Source organism: Lathyrus oleraceus, chromosome 5 (genome assembly GCF_024323335.1).
Source record: "Lathyrus oleraceus cultivar Zhongwan6 chromosome 5, CAAS_Psat_ZW6_1.0, whole genome shotgun sequence".
Classification (NCBI taxonomy): Eukaryota; Viridiplantae; Streptophyta; class Magnoliopsida; order Fabales; family Fabaceae; genus Lathyrus; species Lathyrus oleraceus.
In genome coordinates, this window is record NC_066583.1 from 494032069 (window position 1) to 494049602 (window position 17534).

The 17534-nt window shown below is 35.9% G+C and overlaps 1 protein-coding gene and 1 pseudogene across 2 annotated transcripts; both read left to right on the plus strand.

Annotated features, from left to right (window-relative positions):
• Positions 1–310: 310 nt before the first annotated feature.
• On the plus strand, positions 311–2005 carry LOC127085678 (biogenesis of lysosome-related organelles complex 1 subunit 2). Of its 2 annotated transcripts, XM_051026174.1 has the most exons (4): positions 311–713; positions 847–1053; positions 1192–1468; positions 1560–2005. In XM_051026174.1, exons 2-3 carry the CDS (start codon positions 943–945, stop codon positions 1462–1464), a joined length of 384 nt encoding a protein of 127 aa, XP_050882131.1. In that variant the 5' UTR covers positions 311–713; positions 847–942; the 3' UTR covers positions 1465–1468; positions 1560–2005. The 2 variants fall into 2 exon arrangements, with proteins under 2 accessions (XP_050882131.1, XP_050882130.1); XM_051026173.1 differs by having other exon boundaries at positions 313–713; positions 1192–2005.
• A 310-nt stretch (positions 2006–2315) lies between these two features.
• LOC127085677 (putative disease resistance RPP13-like protein 1) lies at positions 2316–7084 on the plus strand (annotated as a pseudogene).
• Positions 7085–17534: the final 10450 nt, after the last annotated feature.

A 17534-nucleotide genomic window follows, 5' to 3' on the forward strand; every position in this document is an offset into this window, starting at 1 on the left:
TGTGGGATTATAGTTCTCCAACTTTCACCTATAAATTAAAAACGTTTATCTTTTTGCTGAACTTTCATTCCATATACTCTGTCTTACTTCTGGTTAGGCGAAAACCATGTGTTTCTAAGGCTCGCCTCCAAGTCTCCGATCCTCCTTTGATTCTTCAAATAGAGTTATATCATCTCCAAAAAATATACATCTCGGTGCTAGTTCTTGGATGTATTTCGTGAGTATATAAAAAATTAAAATAAAAAAGTAAGAACTTACGGTTGAATCTTGGTACAATCCTAACTTTTATATAGATAGCTTGGAAAAAATCTTTAGCAGTGTTTAGACAATTCCTCTTTCTTTAAGTTAAGTATTGCTTGTTTTGAAAATGTTTGAAGTCTTTGTGGTTCCTTCATTAAAGGGCATGCCATATATATGAATCTTCAGAGTTTTGCAAGTAAAATTGTACGAACAAAAACCAATAATTAGATCACAACTGAAGTAAAATTCATATATGTGTCGGCGCTTCACAAGTTATTGTAATATTGTAAAAGTCTTGGAGGAGGGACAATTGTTTTTTTTTATCTTGTAGCCTGATTTAGTTGTTGATTTACTTTCTCCTATCCTTCCATAAACAGAAAAGTTGTTTCTCATATTTGCAATTCTGATTTTGCTTAAAGTTCAGGAGAATAAAAGGAAGGAAAACAGAGAATTTACTGGATAATGGTGATCTGGTATCTAATACCAATCCTTCAAACTAGGAAATTCACAACACATTTAATTTATCAGAAGATTATATTAAACTAGGGTTGGATTTATGAGCTTGTTATTATTATATGACTTTTCCCCTTTTTGAATCAACTGCAGTTTGGGCTATAAATCAACAACTGGTTGATTGTTTCCTTGGCTTGCGTAGTTACTCCTAATCTTCCATTGTGATTTGGTCAATTATATACTCCAACCATGCAAAATGTAAAGAAAGATGAAGCCCGAGATCAGAAGCATGATGAACTTGCTGAATCACTAAATGATCTCTTCAGCAGTGTCGCCACCATGATCAAATCGGAGCTTCAGGTGAAAACCCTCATTCTTTCTCCAATCCTCTCTAAGATCCTACTTCTTATCAATTCTGCAGACACATGGTGTTGAAATGTACAATTGTGATTTTTATTGATTTATCTTGTTATAATTTGCTATGATTTTGTGTGTCAGGGGACTAATAATCATCTAGAGCTGGTGGAGAAAATGAATGCAAAGGTTGCAGAAGAGTATAAAGGGTTTGGTGATTTGGCTTCAGGGTTAAGGGTATTTGTGGAGCAATTGAAATGCAAGAGTGGTAGCTTTAATGAGTATGTCGAGCAGATTGATGCCATTGAAAAGCAAGTGACTGAATTTGAAGCCGTGGTCTCTATGCTTGATAAATATGTGGCTCTGTTGGAATCAAAAGTCCAATCTGATTACCAAACCAAAAGTCCATCGTCCTAAATATGTAGGACAAATGAGAATAGTCTGCCCCAACATGCTAATCTACTTATTTTACCCTCAACTTGTATCATTTTGTTCAAATTCCCTTATTCCAGGTTTTAAACAAAGGCCCGCGTCTGTGATATGGGGTGCGACCAAAAGGATTTTGATTTAGCTGAAACTGCAACATGATCGCAATTGACCGGGTTTCTTTGCAATATCAAGAGACGTGATGCGACTGCAACCAATTGTGTAATTGCTATTTGAAACTCTACTCCCTATCTCAATTTCTGTCTCATGTTTACTCCATTTTCTAGCTCCTCTTGTGCTTATTTTTTGCTGTTATAGAGCTTATCTTTGTTTCAGATAATCGAGTTTATCTTGTTGACAAGAACTCATGATCACTCCTATGTAAAACTTTGTTATATGTATTTGGAGAACTATTAGGCTGTTTTAAGTAAGGGTAGAAGTATAGTAGTGATATATCCTCATAAGTATTTAATATAAAATGTATAAAGTAAACACATGTATTGTAATAAAAGTCTAAAAACTGATTTAGTTATCTCTCTTTAACTAATTATAATCATGGTTCGTTATTTTGAGAATATAAAAAAATGTATGATTGACCTATTATTCTAATGGTGTAATTAACTGCACGGTTATCAAAGTAAAAATGAATCTTGCCCCTTAATCAATGTTTAAAATAAAAATGAATCGTTCTATATGTTTTAGGTGTATGCTGCGTCTGTCATAGAAGTTGCTGTGAGGTATCCAATGCTTATTATAATATGAGATAGTTGGTGATTAGTTGCACGTCAATGTTATCTTTTATATTGCTAGCCTAACTTCACATTAAAAAATATGAATTTCCAAGGAGTTTAGTCAACAACAGTGGGCTTCATCTTGTAACTCAACATAATTCATTTGTCCATTATTATTATTATAATAATCTGAATTATTGCTGCAATTTGTTTTCATGCTATTCCAACTATCTCATATTAGCTTCATTATCTCATTACAAATGTTTTTTCATTTGTCCATCTCATTTACCATATTATTTTATTAATCACACTAATATCAATTATTGAATCAGTATAAAATCTTGTCCTGAGCTTTGCTTGCCAGCTTTATAATTTTGTTTTTTGTTATTAGTATTACTATTCATTCACATCTTAATCTCTTTTGCAAATATATCTTGATTTCCTTCAAACTTTTGCTAATACAACATGGCTGCAACTATGATAGGAAGCACTTTCCTCTCTGCAACTGTTCAGACCTTACTTGACAAACTTGCTTCCAAAGAGTTTCTTAATTACATCACAAACACCAAGCTCGATGTCTCACTCTTGAAACAGTTAAGAGCAACACTACGCACTCTTCAACCTGTGCTAGACGCTGCAGAGGAGAAGCAAATCAACACTCCTTCTGTCAAAGAATGGCTTGATGACTTGAAAGATGCTGTCTATGATGCTGAAGATTTGCTCAACCAAATTAGCTATGATTCCCTTCGATGCAAGATGGAGAACACGCAAGCTGCAAACAAAACTAATCAGGTTTGGAATTTCCTATCATCTCCTTTTAAAAGCATCATGGAGAGATCAATTCCCAAATGAAGAACATGTGTGAGAGCTTGCAACTTTTTGCACAACATAAAGATATCATTAGTTTGCAAACTAAAAGTGCTAGAGTTTCTCATAGAACACCTTCAAGTTCTATGGTCAATGAATCTGTCATGGTTGGTAGGAAAGATGACAAAGAGAAAGTAATGAACATGTTGCTATCAGAAAGCAGTACTAACCAGAACAATATGGGCGTAGTTGCAATTGTTGGCATGGGAGGTGTCGGAAAAACAACACTTGCACAACTTGCTTATAATGATGAAAAAGTTCATAATCACTTTGATCTCACAGCATGGGCTTGTGTATCAGAGGATTTTGATGTTTTTAGAGTAACCAAAACTCTCCTTGAATCTGTCACTAAAACACCTTGGGAAACCGATAATCTTGATTTACTTCGAGTTGAGTTGAAGAAAAATTTAAGAGATAGGAGATTTTTCATTGTGTTGGATGACTTATGGAATGACAAATATTCTGATTGGGATGAACTTGTATCTCCGTTGATTAGTGGAAAACCTGGAAGCAGAGTGATCATCACAACACGCCACAGAAAAGTGGCAAATGCTGCACGCACATTTCCTATTTATGAATTATATCCTCTATCGGATGAAGACAGTTGGTCTTTACTCTCCAAACATGCATTTGGAAGTGGAGACTTTTGTGAAACTCAATGCCGAAACCTAGAAGCAATTGGCAGGAAGATTGCAAGAAAGTGTGGTGGATTGCCAATAGCTGCAAAAACTCTTGGAGGAGTATTGCGTTCGAAAGTAGATGCTAAAGAGTGGATTGCTGTTCTGAACAACGACATATGGAACTTTCAGAATGATAATATTCTGCCTGCATTGCGCCTGAGTTATCAATATCTTTCCTCTCAATTAAAACAGTGTTTTTCCTACTGTTCTATTTTTCCAAAGGACTATTCACGTGATAGGGAGCAATTGATTTTGTTGTGGATGGCAGGTGGTTTCCTTGATCAGTCTCAAGACGGAAAAACCATGGAAGAAGTTGGTGATGAGTGTTTTACTGAATTGTTATTCAAATCATTGATTCAACAATTGCATGATGATTCTAGAGGACAAACATTTGTCATGCATGACCTTGTTAATGATTTAGCTACTGCTGTATCTGGAAAAAGTTGTTACAGACTTGAATTTGACGCTAAGAGCAATGAAAATATTCGCCACTTGTCATATAATCAAGAAGTTTATGACAATTTCAAGAAGTTCAAGACTTTCAACACATTCAAATGCTTGAGAAGCCTTCTAGCCATTGGCTCTGGAAGGGAAGGAAATTATTTATCAAGAAAGGTGGTCGAAGATTTGCTACCCACATTTGGAAGGTTGCGTGTGTTATCGTTATCAAAATATACAAACATCACCATGCTTCCCGATACAATTGGAAATTTAGTGCAGTTGCGCTATCTAAATCTCTCTTACACTCAAATTACAAGCTTGCCTGACACCATATGCAGCCTCTACTACTTGCAAACCTTGATTTTATCTATGTGCTCAAATATCACAGAATTGCCAGAACATGTTGGAAAGTTAATTCATTTGCGTCATCTTTATATTGATATGACAAGCATAATAGAGATGCCGAAACAAATTGCTGAACTAGAAAACCTTCAAACTCTAACTTTTTTTGTAGTAGGCAAGAAAAATATTGGTTTAAGTGTGAGGGAGCTTAGGATGTTTCCTAAGCTACGGGGAAAATTATTCATCAAAAACTTACAAAATGTCATTGATTTCATGGAGGCGAGTGATACCAACTTGAAGAGCAAAGAACATATCGAGGAATTGACGCTACAGTGGGGTAAGGAAACTGATGACTCACTTGATGAAAGAAATGTGCTTGATATGTTACAACCATCTGCAAACCTAAAGAAACTGAGCATTGACTTGTATGGTCGAACACGTTTTCCAAGTTGGTTGGGAGATCCTTCATTTTCTAACATGGTGTCCCTCAGAATTGATAGTTGTTTTAATTGCATGACACTTCCACCGCTAGGGCAGCTGCCTTCTCTCAAGGACTTGCAGATTGGTAGAATGACTATGTTGGAGACAATTGGGCAGCAGTTCTATGGCATGGCAGCTGGAGGTTCCAATTCTTCGTTCCAACCATTTTCTTCCCTTGAGAAGCTAGTAATTAAGGAAATGTCAAATTGGAAGAAATGGCATCCTTTTCAAGGTGACATATATCCTTTTCTCCGTCTTAAAACTTTGGAGTTATATAAGTGTCCTAAACTGAGGGGACATCTGCCTAGTCAACTTCCTTCCATAGAAGAAATTAAAATACATGGTTGTGATCATCTATTGGCAACAACACCTTCTCAGCATTGGCTCTCCATAAAAAAGATTTATATTGAGGGAGATTCAAATTCAGAAAGCAATACTGAAAGAACCCAATACTCATTGCTTGAGAGTGATTGTCCGTGTCTGCTGCAAGAAATAGAGATATGGAGCTGTCATATGCTAAAATCTGTACCTAAAATGATTATTAACAGCACCTGTCTTCGACACTTGATTCTCTATGGTATTTGTTCTCTCACTGCGTTTCCGATAAATGGTTTACCCACTTCTTTGCAATCACTTCATATCAAAGAATGTGAGAACTTAACATTCCTACCTCCTGAAACATGGAGCAATTACACATCACTTGTGTCTCTTAAATTAGGGAGTAGCTGTAGTGCACTTACCTCCTTTCCGTTGAACTGTTTTCCTATGCTCCAAAATCTTTTCATCACGAAATGTAGGAGTTTGGTATCTATTTTTATTAAAGATACTTCTTCTTGTACCTCGTCAACCCTCCAATCTTTTTTTGTCGATGATTGTGAGGCACTTAGATCACTCCCTCAACGGATGGACACCCTCACCGCTCTTGAAAATATATATCTATGCAATCTTCCAAATTTGAATTTATCATTATGTCAAGGAGCTTTCCTACCTCCCAATTTACAATTTATTTATGTTGGACATGTGAGAATAACAAAACCAGTAACAGAGTGGGGTCTCCACAGCCTCACTGTTGTTTCAAGAATATGTATCCAAGGTGATGATATTGTTAACATGTTGCTCAAGGAGTCATTGTTGCCTATTTCCCTTGTGACTCTAGAAATCAGTAATGTATCTGAAATGAAATCCTTAGAAGGAAATGGACTTCGACACCTCTCCTCTCTAGAAATCATTTTGTTTAATAATTGTCCAGGGCTTGTGTCATTGCCAGAAAAAACTTTTCCCTCCTCGCTGAAATCACTTAGTTTTTGTAAGTGTCCAAGACTAGAGTCATTTCTAGAAAAAACCTTTCCCTCATCGCTGAAAGCACTTAGTTTTTATGAGTGTCCAAGACTAGAGTCATTCCCAGAAGACAGTCTCCCTACCTCTTTTGAGCAATTGAACATTGAAGATAGCCCTTTGTTAGAAGAAAGGTATAAAAGGAAGGAACATTGGTCCAAAATCTGTCACATCCCTGTCATAGGATTAAATGGCCAACTCACAATATTATGAAGCCAAGGGAATGAAGAATTCCAATCCTGTTATAGGTATGAATGTTACTTTTTTTTTGTTTTGTTTTATGTCACTGGCCAATAAAATTATTATTATTTAGTTATAAGGTGTATACTTGTGTTCATTAATATTGTCAAGTTCCACAGTAATCCAATGAGATTTTTAATTTTTCATGCAATGATTTGTAAACAAATAGATTATTAATTTTTCTGATGGGTGTAAGACTTACTTTCAGAATTCTCAAAGTAAGGCAAATTATTAACTAGATTTTTCTGCCATTTCCAGAGTTCAGGTAATTCAATTGGGCGTGTTTGATCTTCTGGCTGGCTGACATAAATTGCTAGAAGACTGAGATGAAAAGGAGAACAGAATTTGGTTGCTCCAGAAGGTTATTGTCTGTCTTCTTCTCCAACACTGGAACCTATCTAGTTATCCAACTCTTTATGATTCTCAATTTTATGATACTATTCCACGTGCATGTAATTTCTAGATACATGATATTGAGATTCTCTCTTTTCGCAATGTTGTTTCTTACTGACAGCCTCAATATATTTGCAATTGCGTAATATTAACTCTTGAGATTTGATCTTTCAGGAGAGATAACTCATGGAGCAACTGGAATCTAGCTCTTTTAGGATCTTGGCAAGATACATATTTTGATCCATTTAACCTTGAAAGGTGTATACAGTTATGAACCTTATTTTTCTTCTAATGATTGCAGTAAAAAAAAGTGTGGCTAATATTCCACTGCACACAATTTACACCCCTCTACAAAATGAAGTCAAGGTGTGTATATTATAATCATTTTGCTAAGCAATTAAGCATGAACAAGTTCGGACAAATTAATTAAGGTTAGGATGAAAAAGGTAACATGCTTTCTAATTTTATTTAGAAAGTTAAGAAGCTTTTTCAATAGGCATCGGTTCGATCGAAATTGTGACATCTCACTTCACTTTAAAAAAATAAATTCTAGTCATTAAATTATTTGTTACAAAAATATAAAATAATTATTTTATGATGTATTTGAAATTTCTAATATGAAAATTTCATGACCGAATTATATTCGAGATGTCATTATTAAAATTTAAGAAAGAATTTAAAACGGTAAAAAAATTAAGAATGAATTATCCTTATAATATATTTAGAGTTCTTTTTCGACCCTTTTGAACATTTTCAAAATCTGAATATTAGAATTCCGAACATATTTTTGAGACCTCAGAATTATGGATGATAATGGATAGGGTTTGGGCAGACTATTATAGTATCCATTCCCAATCTTATAGTTTAAAAAAAATCCATGTACTCGAGTCCTATCCGTGTGTGCATCAATGTTTATACTCGTATCTGTGTTCTATGGATGCCTAAATACTCAGACTCATATCCGTTTATCCGTATTTTTAATAAAATATTATCAACCAATTATAATTTATCATGTCATTTTAATTTATTAACAACATTTTAAAAAAATTGAGAATGCTATTGTTGGGATAAAAGATAAAGAAAATAAATACATTAAAATTGTATATTAATTTATATAATAAATTTTTAAATTAATATATGTACGTAATTAAAGTAAAAATTAATAAATATATATTGTACCAGTATGAGACGGACTGAGTACTAAATTACCTATATCCACACCTATATCCGCTTATTTTAATTGATAATTGTCCATCCCCATAATTATATCCATTTTACAGATTTTTATCCTATCCGTTCTAATTAACTTTTGTAGATATCTAGGATGGGTATAGTTGTCATCCTATTCAAAATTCTAGAATTTGAATGATGCCAAAAGTAAAAACGACCTATTTGTATGACTACAATCAAATGATTTATTTTGTTATCTAAAAAAATTAATGATTTATTTCATATTCTACAACCTATCGATGTTTTATTGGCTTATAAAGTAATCTCGAACTGAAATCAGATTAGAATTATGGCAACAATCCTATTAATAATTATATCAAATTCAATGGAAACTTAAATGAAACTCCCTCCGTCCTAAAATAAATGTTATGTTTGACATTTTACACAAATTAAAAAGGAGAAAAAAAATAATGACTTGATCAAATTATTTTTAAAAACTATATATATATATATATATATATATATATATATATATATATATATATATATATATATATATATATATATATATATATATATATATATATAATATATATATATATATATATATATATATATATATATATATATATATATATATATATATATATATATATATATATATATAAATTAATATTAAAGATAGAAAATAATAAATTAAGAGTATTAATTAAATGATATAATTGAAAGATAAAAATTAAAATTGCATTCATTGATAAGATAAAATGATAAATATTTTTTCTAAATACGACAATTATTTTGGGACAAAAATATATATTTTGTTTTTTATAGAGTATAGATTAGTAATTGAAATTTCCATTTTAAAGATGAATAAGTACGAGGTCCTCGATTTAAATTCGCATTCCTATATATATATATATATATATATATATATATATATATATATATATATATATATATATATATATATATATATATCAATGTTTTTAAAATCGGATCGAACTGACCAATTCAATTGGTTGAATCGGGAATCAAAGTGAAATCTGGTTCAGTTAATCGTTTAAAACTGCTAATGAGTCAAAATTGAATTCAACCGTCCAAAACCGTTCAAATCAAAGAACTGGAGACAGTTTTCTAAAACCTCATGCTTAAAAAAAATCATCAAATTGACTATTCTTTTTTTAAAAAGTTTAATATGTCACTATCAAATTTTAAAATATTTCTCATTCACAAAAAATAATTCTTAGCTTTTTCTACAACCATACAAACTTTTAAGTTCTATCACTCCGTTATAAATTTTCTTTCAATCATACCTCTTCATTATCACACTTCTCTTTCAAACATAGGAATGTTGGCGAACTCAATATTGATTTTCATTCAACTGAATATTTTTTTGCCGTTGTCCAGTTATGACTTATTTATTTTTGATAATTATATCTTATTTAATTTAGGTATTTTTAATTATTTCGATTTTATTTTAGGTATTATATTTTATTATTTTAATTTTGCTTTGAATTGATTTAAATTATTTAATTGTAATTCTTTAAATTTTAAAATTATTTTTAAATAAATGTTAAAATTAAATGTACAACCGATATTATGTGTACTATTATTACTTATGTATTAAGTTTGTAATGAATTTTTGGAATATTTAATTTATTAAATTGTGAACAAATGATTATGATTATGTATGTATATGAAATTTAGTTTCATATTATTAATTTTTTTAATAAACGGTTTGACATTAGATTTAATCGATTCAAACAAATGAAAGCTTCATCGGTTCGACTTCGAGTCCGATATATATATATATATATATATATATATATATATATATATATATATATATATATATATATATATAATGTAATTAGTTTTCTAATCATACACATTTTGAATAATAATTAGTCACATCTAGTTTTACATCACCATCATTTATATTGATGTCTTTAATATGTATAAGTTTAACATCATCTCCAACTATAACATTACTCCGAGTGTGAATGAATTTATTATACATAATTGTTGTGTTATATTTACAAAATATCTTACTTAGGGCGATGACATAGGATCGTCCTAGGATAAGGTGACGACATAAGGTCGCCCTGACGGAGGTGTCGCCTCGCCCTTAAGTCTTTCTCTCCCAGACGGGAAAAAACGTGGGATAAGACGTGTCTTGGATAAAGAGAATGTTAGGGTTGTTATTAACTCATGTCTCTCTTGGAAATAAGGATTCAACTGTTCACCATTTGACTAAGTGGGCGGTGGTCTTTTTCGAGGGAGCTCTAGAAGCCTATATAAATACGTTGCTGTCATACGGTGAACTGACTTTTGTGTTTTTGCTTTTAATCGCAATGTCGCGGATAGCAAGAGTCGCCACCGACTTTTCTTTTATCCAATAAGGAAAGGTGGAAAAGAACAGGAAAGACCTTAATTAGATTTTGGGTTCGGGAGGTACATTATACAAAGGGAAGGTGTTAGCACCCTTTGTATCCATGGTTATCCATGGGCTCTTAATTGCTGGATCACTTATATTTTTGTCTGAAAAGGTGTGGGTGAATTGCTTAGAAATTTTTTTGAAAAGAGAGTTTAACTTTGTAATGATTCTTGTACGAATGTATACAAAGTGTTTATCTCGTTTAATTTTGAAAGCGGTTTAGAAAAATATAACTTGGTAATGATTCTAGTGTGAATGTATACCAAGTGTGACGTGTGAAAAATGTTTTAGGTTGTGAGTCAGCAATTAAGAGTTATACCTATCCGAGGTCTTTAGGGGCATTTCCTGTCCTTAGGAGGGTAAAACTGTCCTTACCATTGAGGAGTAAGTAGTCTTATCCTTTGGATGTAAAAAGGGTCATCGTAGGGTCATCGATTGGTCATTGAAGGCAACATTTGTAAGGATACCTTAGCATTCGAAGGGACGATCATCATTTAACCGTAGGCTACACCGAGGGGTCATCGAGGGGCAAAATCATATATTCGAAGGCAACATCCGAGGGACTATGATTTATTTAATGATGATTTAATCGAAGGGTCTTTGCTAAGTGTATCCCCACATTCGCGGGACATGACCGTAATACCGTAATTGGGGCAGCAAAGAGAGATCCAAGGTCGCATATTTAAAGGCAAAGTTTTATAATTAATTAGATAGCCGTAATTGATTAAGTAATTAGGTCCGCATTAAAATCAATACATTAAAATCAGCTATGTAATTGAGGGAGGATCTCCACATTAAAGTTAATACATGAAAATCAATTAGGTACTTTAGGTTAGAACTCCACAAGGGTATCCCACAAATAAAGTGGAATACCTATCAAGCTATCTTTCCCGGCGATGTGTGAACCTTTGCAAAACTCAGCAAACATATCAGAATACCAAATCAGGGTGCAATCGAGAATTACACCACAAAAGAAACCACAACAGCAATAGGGTCAGATAAACAATGCATGGCTATGATAAAAACGTGACAGATGGGCAAAAATCAGAACAGAAAAGCCGGCTACTGTCGCGTTCGCTCCTGCTTCGCCCAGCGAAGTCTTAGCGAACGCTCGCTGCATGCTCGCTTAGCGATGTGCTAGCAAGCGGCTGCGGATTCCGGTTTTGATAACAATATAATGGCAGCAAGCTTCACACCTTATAGCATTCATTACAGAGATTATGCGGTTAGACATTCAGATGTTCATACATACTTAAATTTATATGCAAAACTTAAGACAGTTTCATAAATCCAGTCATAATACCATATGCAAATTAAGAACATAAGGTAGTAATAACGATGCCAACCTGTTTGTAATCGAATTGTAACTTTGAATTTGCCGATCGGATTGAATTGAGTGGAGGTGACCTTGCTACCGCCGACTTTCCTTTAGGGTTACTCGGAGTTCTCAGGGTTAGCCTCCAGGGTTTCTATGCCAGGGTTTCGGTCCGTCTTCGTCTGTCCGTTTTCGTGACTGAAGTGTCGGTATTTATAGTGATTGTGGTGACCTAATGGGCTCAGAATGAAGCCCAAAATTTTCTGTTATCTGCCAGCTTCGCTAGGCGAGCGTGTAGCGAACGTTCGCTAGGCGAGCGTGTAGCGAACGTTCGCTAGGAGAAGGATATGCTCGCCTAGCGAGCAAGCCAGATTAGGCCATTTTCTGGATTTAGCTGGGCCTTTGTTCCTTTAAGATCAGTGCCTTGAGAAATGAGTTTGAGTGCCTTAAAAAAAGTCTTGCAAGATTAACGGGCAAATTTTGGGGTATGACAGCTGCCCTTGTTCAATATTCTTGAACCGAGAGAGTTAGGATGGCAAGTATGCCATTCGTGGTCTGGAGGTGGAAGATTATTGAACACTAGAATGCCCCAAAAATTTGCACTTGTCATTTAGTCTTGACGGAGATGGGCTTAAAGATGCCATCCAGGAAGTTTGATGATGAGAGCTTCAGAGTACGTCGTACGTTAGAAGATATCTGAAGTCATGGGTGTCACTGGGTCATACGCTAGACCGTATAGTGAGTCATCCATTAGGCCGTCGACTTTACTGAGGAGTCAGAGTGTGTCATGCGCCGCTGGAAATAACAGATCAGAATGGATCATACGCTAGATCGTATCTGAGTTGCAGAATGGGCCGTCCGTTAGGCTGCATCTGTCGAAAAGTAGTCGTACGCTAGACTACACCTCGGAATGTACCGTATGCTAGATAGTATCTGAGGAAAGAACATCCAAATGGGTCGTACGCTAGACCGTATCGGACTTGTTGGAGGAGTAATATGTTGTGCCGAATCAGGACGAGATAAGAATCCGAATGAGTCATACACTGCTGAGGATAAAGGATCAGAATGGATCATACGCTAGATCGTATCTGAGTTGCGGGATGAGCCGTCCATTAGGCTGCATCTGACGAAAAATAGTTGTACGCTAGACTACACCTCGGAATGTACCGTACGCTAGGTAGTATTTGAGGAGAGAACATCCAAATGGGTCGTACGCTAGACCGTATTGGAGTGGTTGAAGGAATCATACGTTGGGCATTAGGAGGATACCCAAGTGCTTGTCAGAACGGATGTTCATGTGGATCAGATCTGAAAGATGTAGAGGTAATCGATAAAGATGTCTGTATGAATGGATCTTTACCCTGACTGGATCAGGAGGATAATTAACCTGTAAAATGAAGTTAGCTTCATGCCATGTCATGATGCGTGAGATGTTTTATGCTTCCGAAAATAAATGCGAACAATGTATGCATGCGTATGCTGGGGAAATGATGTAATGAATGAATTATGCATCGGAAAAGTTCTTCCAGGGGGCTCTACTGGGGAAATAAATCTCAGTCTTCCGGTTGGAGATACTGGTATTGATGACCCTTTCTTAGCTGGGGATACTTGATTTCCGTCTGATGGTAGAAATATTTAACAGAGCCTGGCTGGGGATGGAGGAGATGGCCCGTCCGTCTAGTGATACCAATTTCTTCTGGGGAATGGCTGATTTTTGTTGAGGAATAGAATTAGCAACCGGATTCATTGGAAAGCATGGTTAGACCTTCTCCTCGATCCTGAAGTCTTTTAGTAATTTCTATTTCTATTTTATGCATGTATTTTCGGTAAACCTTAATCATATTCAAATGCATATATTAATTCAAACTAAATCAATGGACGTTTACGCAAACAAAACAGAGGAAGTAAAACAAAAGCATTTTTCCGAAATAAAATTGTATTGATTTTGAAAGAGGGCCTATAAACAGGAAATTTGTGTACAAGGAGACAGAAATCCTAGTAAGAGGAAATTGTCAAGAAAACAAAGAAAAGCTATGAAGGAACAAGTTCTATTGATTTTAATTCCACTACTGTCATTATGACTTCAAGCCTCTCATCTCCTGCTGTCGGATAAAAGTGATTAGCTTATTCAGTCCTTTGAACTTGGGTGAAGTTGACTGAGAGCGGGACATAGTCATACGCTTTAATCCCTAATTTTTGCCTGGACCGCCTTTTCAGGTTTTCAGTCCACCAGGATACCCTTTTTTGCCCAAGCCGCCTTTTCAGGTTTTCGACTTGCCGGGTGTACATTTTTATATGTTTATCCCTAATTTTTGCCCGAACCCTTTTGGTTCGCCGGGATGCCCTTACTTTTGCCTAGATACGTCGATCTAGCAGGTCTCTTTTATGCGTAGTATTTTTTGACTATGTCAGCGTTCACAGGATGTGGGAAGTCTTCGCCATCCATTGTAGCCAGCATCATGGCTCCACCAGAGAATACCTTCTTAACTACAAATGGCCCTTCGTATGTGGGAGTCCATTTGCCTCTGGGATCACCTTGTGGTAGAATGATGCGCTTTACCACCAAGTCGCCAATTTGATACACCTGTCTCTTGACTCTTTTGTTAAATGCCTGGGTCATGCGCTTCTGATATGTCTGTCCATGACAAACAGCCGCAAGTCTCTTCTCATCAATCAAGTTTATCTGATCGAGTCGAGTCTGAATCCATTCCTCTTCATCTAAGCCCGCCTCTTTCATGATTCTTAGAGAGGGAATCTGAACTTCCACTGGTAAAACGACTTCCATTCCGTAGACTAAAGAGAGCGGAGTTGCCCCGGTCGAGGTGCGCACTGAAGTGTGATAACCATGGAGAGCAAATGGTAACATCTCATGCCAGTCTTTGTATGTTACTGTCATCTTTTGTATGATCTTCTTGATATTCTTATTAGCAGCCTCCACGGCACCGTTCATCTTTGGCCGGTACGGAGAAGAGTTATAGTGTTTTATTTTGAACTGCGTGCAGAGTTCAGTAATCATCTTGTTGTTCAAATTAGTACCATTGTCAGTGATAATTCTTTCAGGGATGCCATACCGACAAATGAGACTATTCTTGATGAACCGTGCCACCACATTCTTGGTGACAGAAGCAAATGAGGCTGCCTCTACCCACTTCGTAAAGTAATCAATAGCAACAAGAATGAAACGATGTCCGTTAGAAGCAGTAGGTTTAATCTCCCCAATCATATCAATGCCCCACATCGCAAAGGGCCAAGGGGCTGTCAACACGTTCAATGGAGCAGGAGGTACATGTACTTTATCCGCGTAGATCTGGCACTTGTGACAAGTTCTGGAGTGATGGTAGCAATCAGCTTCCATGGTAGACCAATAATACCCTGATCTCAGAATCTTCTTGGCCATCGTATGTCCACTAGGATGAGTCCCGAAAATACCGTCATGTATGTCTTCTATAATCTTTTCTGCTTCCTTTTTGTCCACACAGCGAAGCAAAGTCGAATCATGATTACGCTTGTATAATACTCCATTACTCAAAAAGAATTTAGCGGAGAACTTCCTCAGAAATTTTCTGTCATTGATAGATGCCCCCTCAGGGTACTCCTGAGTTTCTAAATATCTTTTTACTTCGTGGAACCAAGGTTTCTCTTCCACTTCATCAGTATTAAGCTCATAACAATATGCTGGTTCATCCAATCGCTCAATGGTGATCATGGGAGCTTCATTGTCCCATCTGACTCTGAACATAGATGACATGGTAGCCAATGCGTCTGCCAACTGATTCTCTTCTCGTGGGATATGTTCGAATGTAATCTCTCCAAAGTATGGGATTAATGACAACACCTTCTCTCGATAAGGGATGAGATTCGGATGTTTAGTGTCCCATTCTCCTTTGATCTGACTGATTACTAATGCTGAGTCTCCGTACACACTCAAAAACTTGATTCTTAGGTCTATGGCCGCCCTGAGTCCCAAAATACATGCTTCATACTCGGCCATATTATTGGTACAATCAAAACATAGTCTAGCAGTGAAAGGCGTATGGAAACCCCTGGGAGAAATAATTACAACACCAACACCGTGGCCCAACGCATTAGAAGATCCATCAAAAACCATAGTCCATCGGGATCCCTGTTCGGGTCCTTCATCCGGTCCAGGTTCTTCATAATCAGTAACAAGCATGACATCCTCATCCGGGAACTCAAAATTCATAGACTGGTAATCATCCACCGCTTGATGAGCCAAATGATCAGCTAGCACACTTCCTTTGATTGCTTTCTGGGTAGTATACTGGATATCATACTCTGTTAAAATCATCTGCCATCTTGCTATTCTTCCGGAGAGAGCAGGTTTCTCAAATATATATTTGATAGGATCCATCTTAGAAATCAATAAAGTGGTGTGATTCAACATATACTGTTTTAGTCGGCGAGCCGCCCAGGCCAAAGCACAACAAGTTTTCTCGAGCAGTGAGTATTTTGTTTCACAGTCGGTAAACTTTTTGCTAAGGTAGTATATGGCGTGCTCTTTTCGAAGAGACTCGTCATGTTGTCCCAACACACACTGTAGCACCTCAAATTTGCACCTATCATTGTACATACCATTTCATATTAGGTCATATCATATCATGGTCCATTGCATAGCATTGCATTGTCCCCAGTTGCCTCAAGAGCAAGCAAGCAAGAAATTAGGTCAAACTGATCAGGAGATCAGTCCACCAATCAAGCAAAGGTGTTTCTCAAGGAGCCAAGGCCCTAGGGTTTGTCCAACAAGTTCACATGACTTGGAGGTCCATTTGAAGTGTTTAGGCCAAGGGTTGGATGTTCAGAAGCCATCAGTCAGTGCACAGTCAGTCAGAAGCCCTAGAAAGTCAAAGTTGGTCAACTGTGGTTGATTCTATGGTTTTGATGGATGGAAATGGTTTGAGAGAGCTTATTCATGTCCTAATAGGCCTCATGTATCATGGCAAACAACATCATTGAAGAATTTGAGGCCAATCAGAAAATTTCCAAAAATAGAAACTGGACCTGTAATTTTAACTGCCAAAAATGGAAACTTCTTGATCCTCAACTTGCATCATGATACAAGCTTCAAATGAATTTTTGCCCAACATGAAAGTTGAAGATCTTGTTCTCCCATTTTCAAAAAGTCCAAGAACACCCAAATCCCATGAATGGTTTGCAAGATATGATCATTTCATTTTCACATTTTTTTTGAACTTCAACAAGCCATATCTCATGAACCAAAAGGCCAAATTTGATGGGGTTTTTTCCTACAAACTCCATTTAATCCCCTCTTTCCAAAAATTCATTCATCATTCACCAAAACCTTGCCAATCAAAATGGCATTTTTTGACTTGTTTCATTAAAATTCAAGTTTGACCAATGGTTGACTTTTTGATTTATCCATTTTCAGCATAATTGGCCATTTGGAAATTGTTTTAATTGTCATTTGAGACTTGCCAAGGCCCAGAAATTCGAGCAGCTTGCTATCATACCACCTCCATTTGCATTTTTGGCCAAATTAGTAAAAATGCATTTCACTTCATTTAAGCTAACCAAGTTTAGCATGTGATTAAGCAACCTTAAACAGTCATATATAATCACATTTTCTGAGTTTCTCAACCCTAGCCACAGCC

Bases quoted from the DNA above. Each gene is read 5' to 3' on its own strand.
- LOC127085678 (XM_051026174.1), top strand. From the start codon at position 943: ATGCAAAATGTAAAGAAAGATGAAGCCCGAGATCAGAAGCATGATGAA. The intron at 1,054-1,191 runs GTGAAAACCCTC...TTTGTGTGTCAG, and splicing joins TGATCAAATCGGAGCTTCAG to GGGACTAATAATCATCTAGA.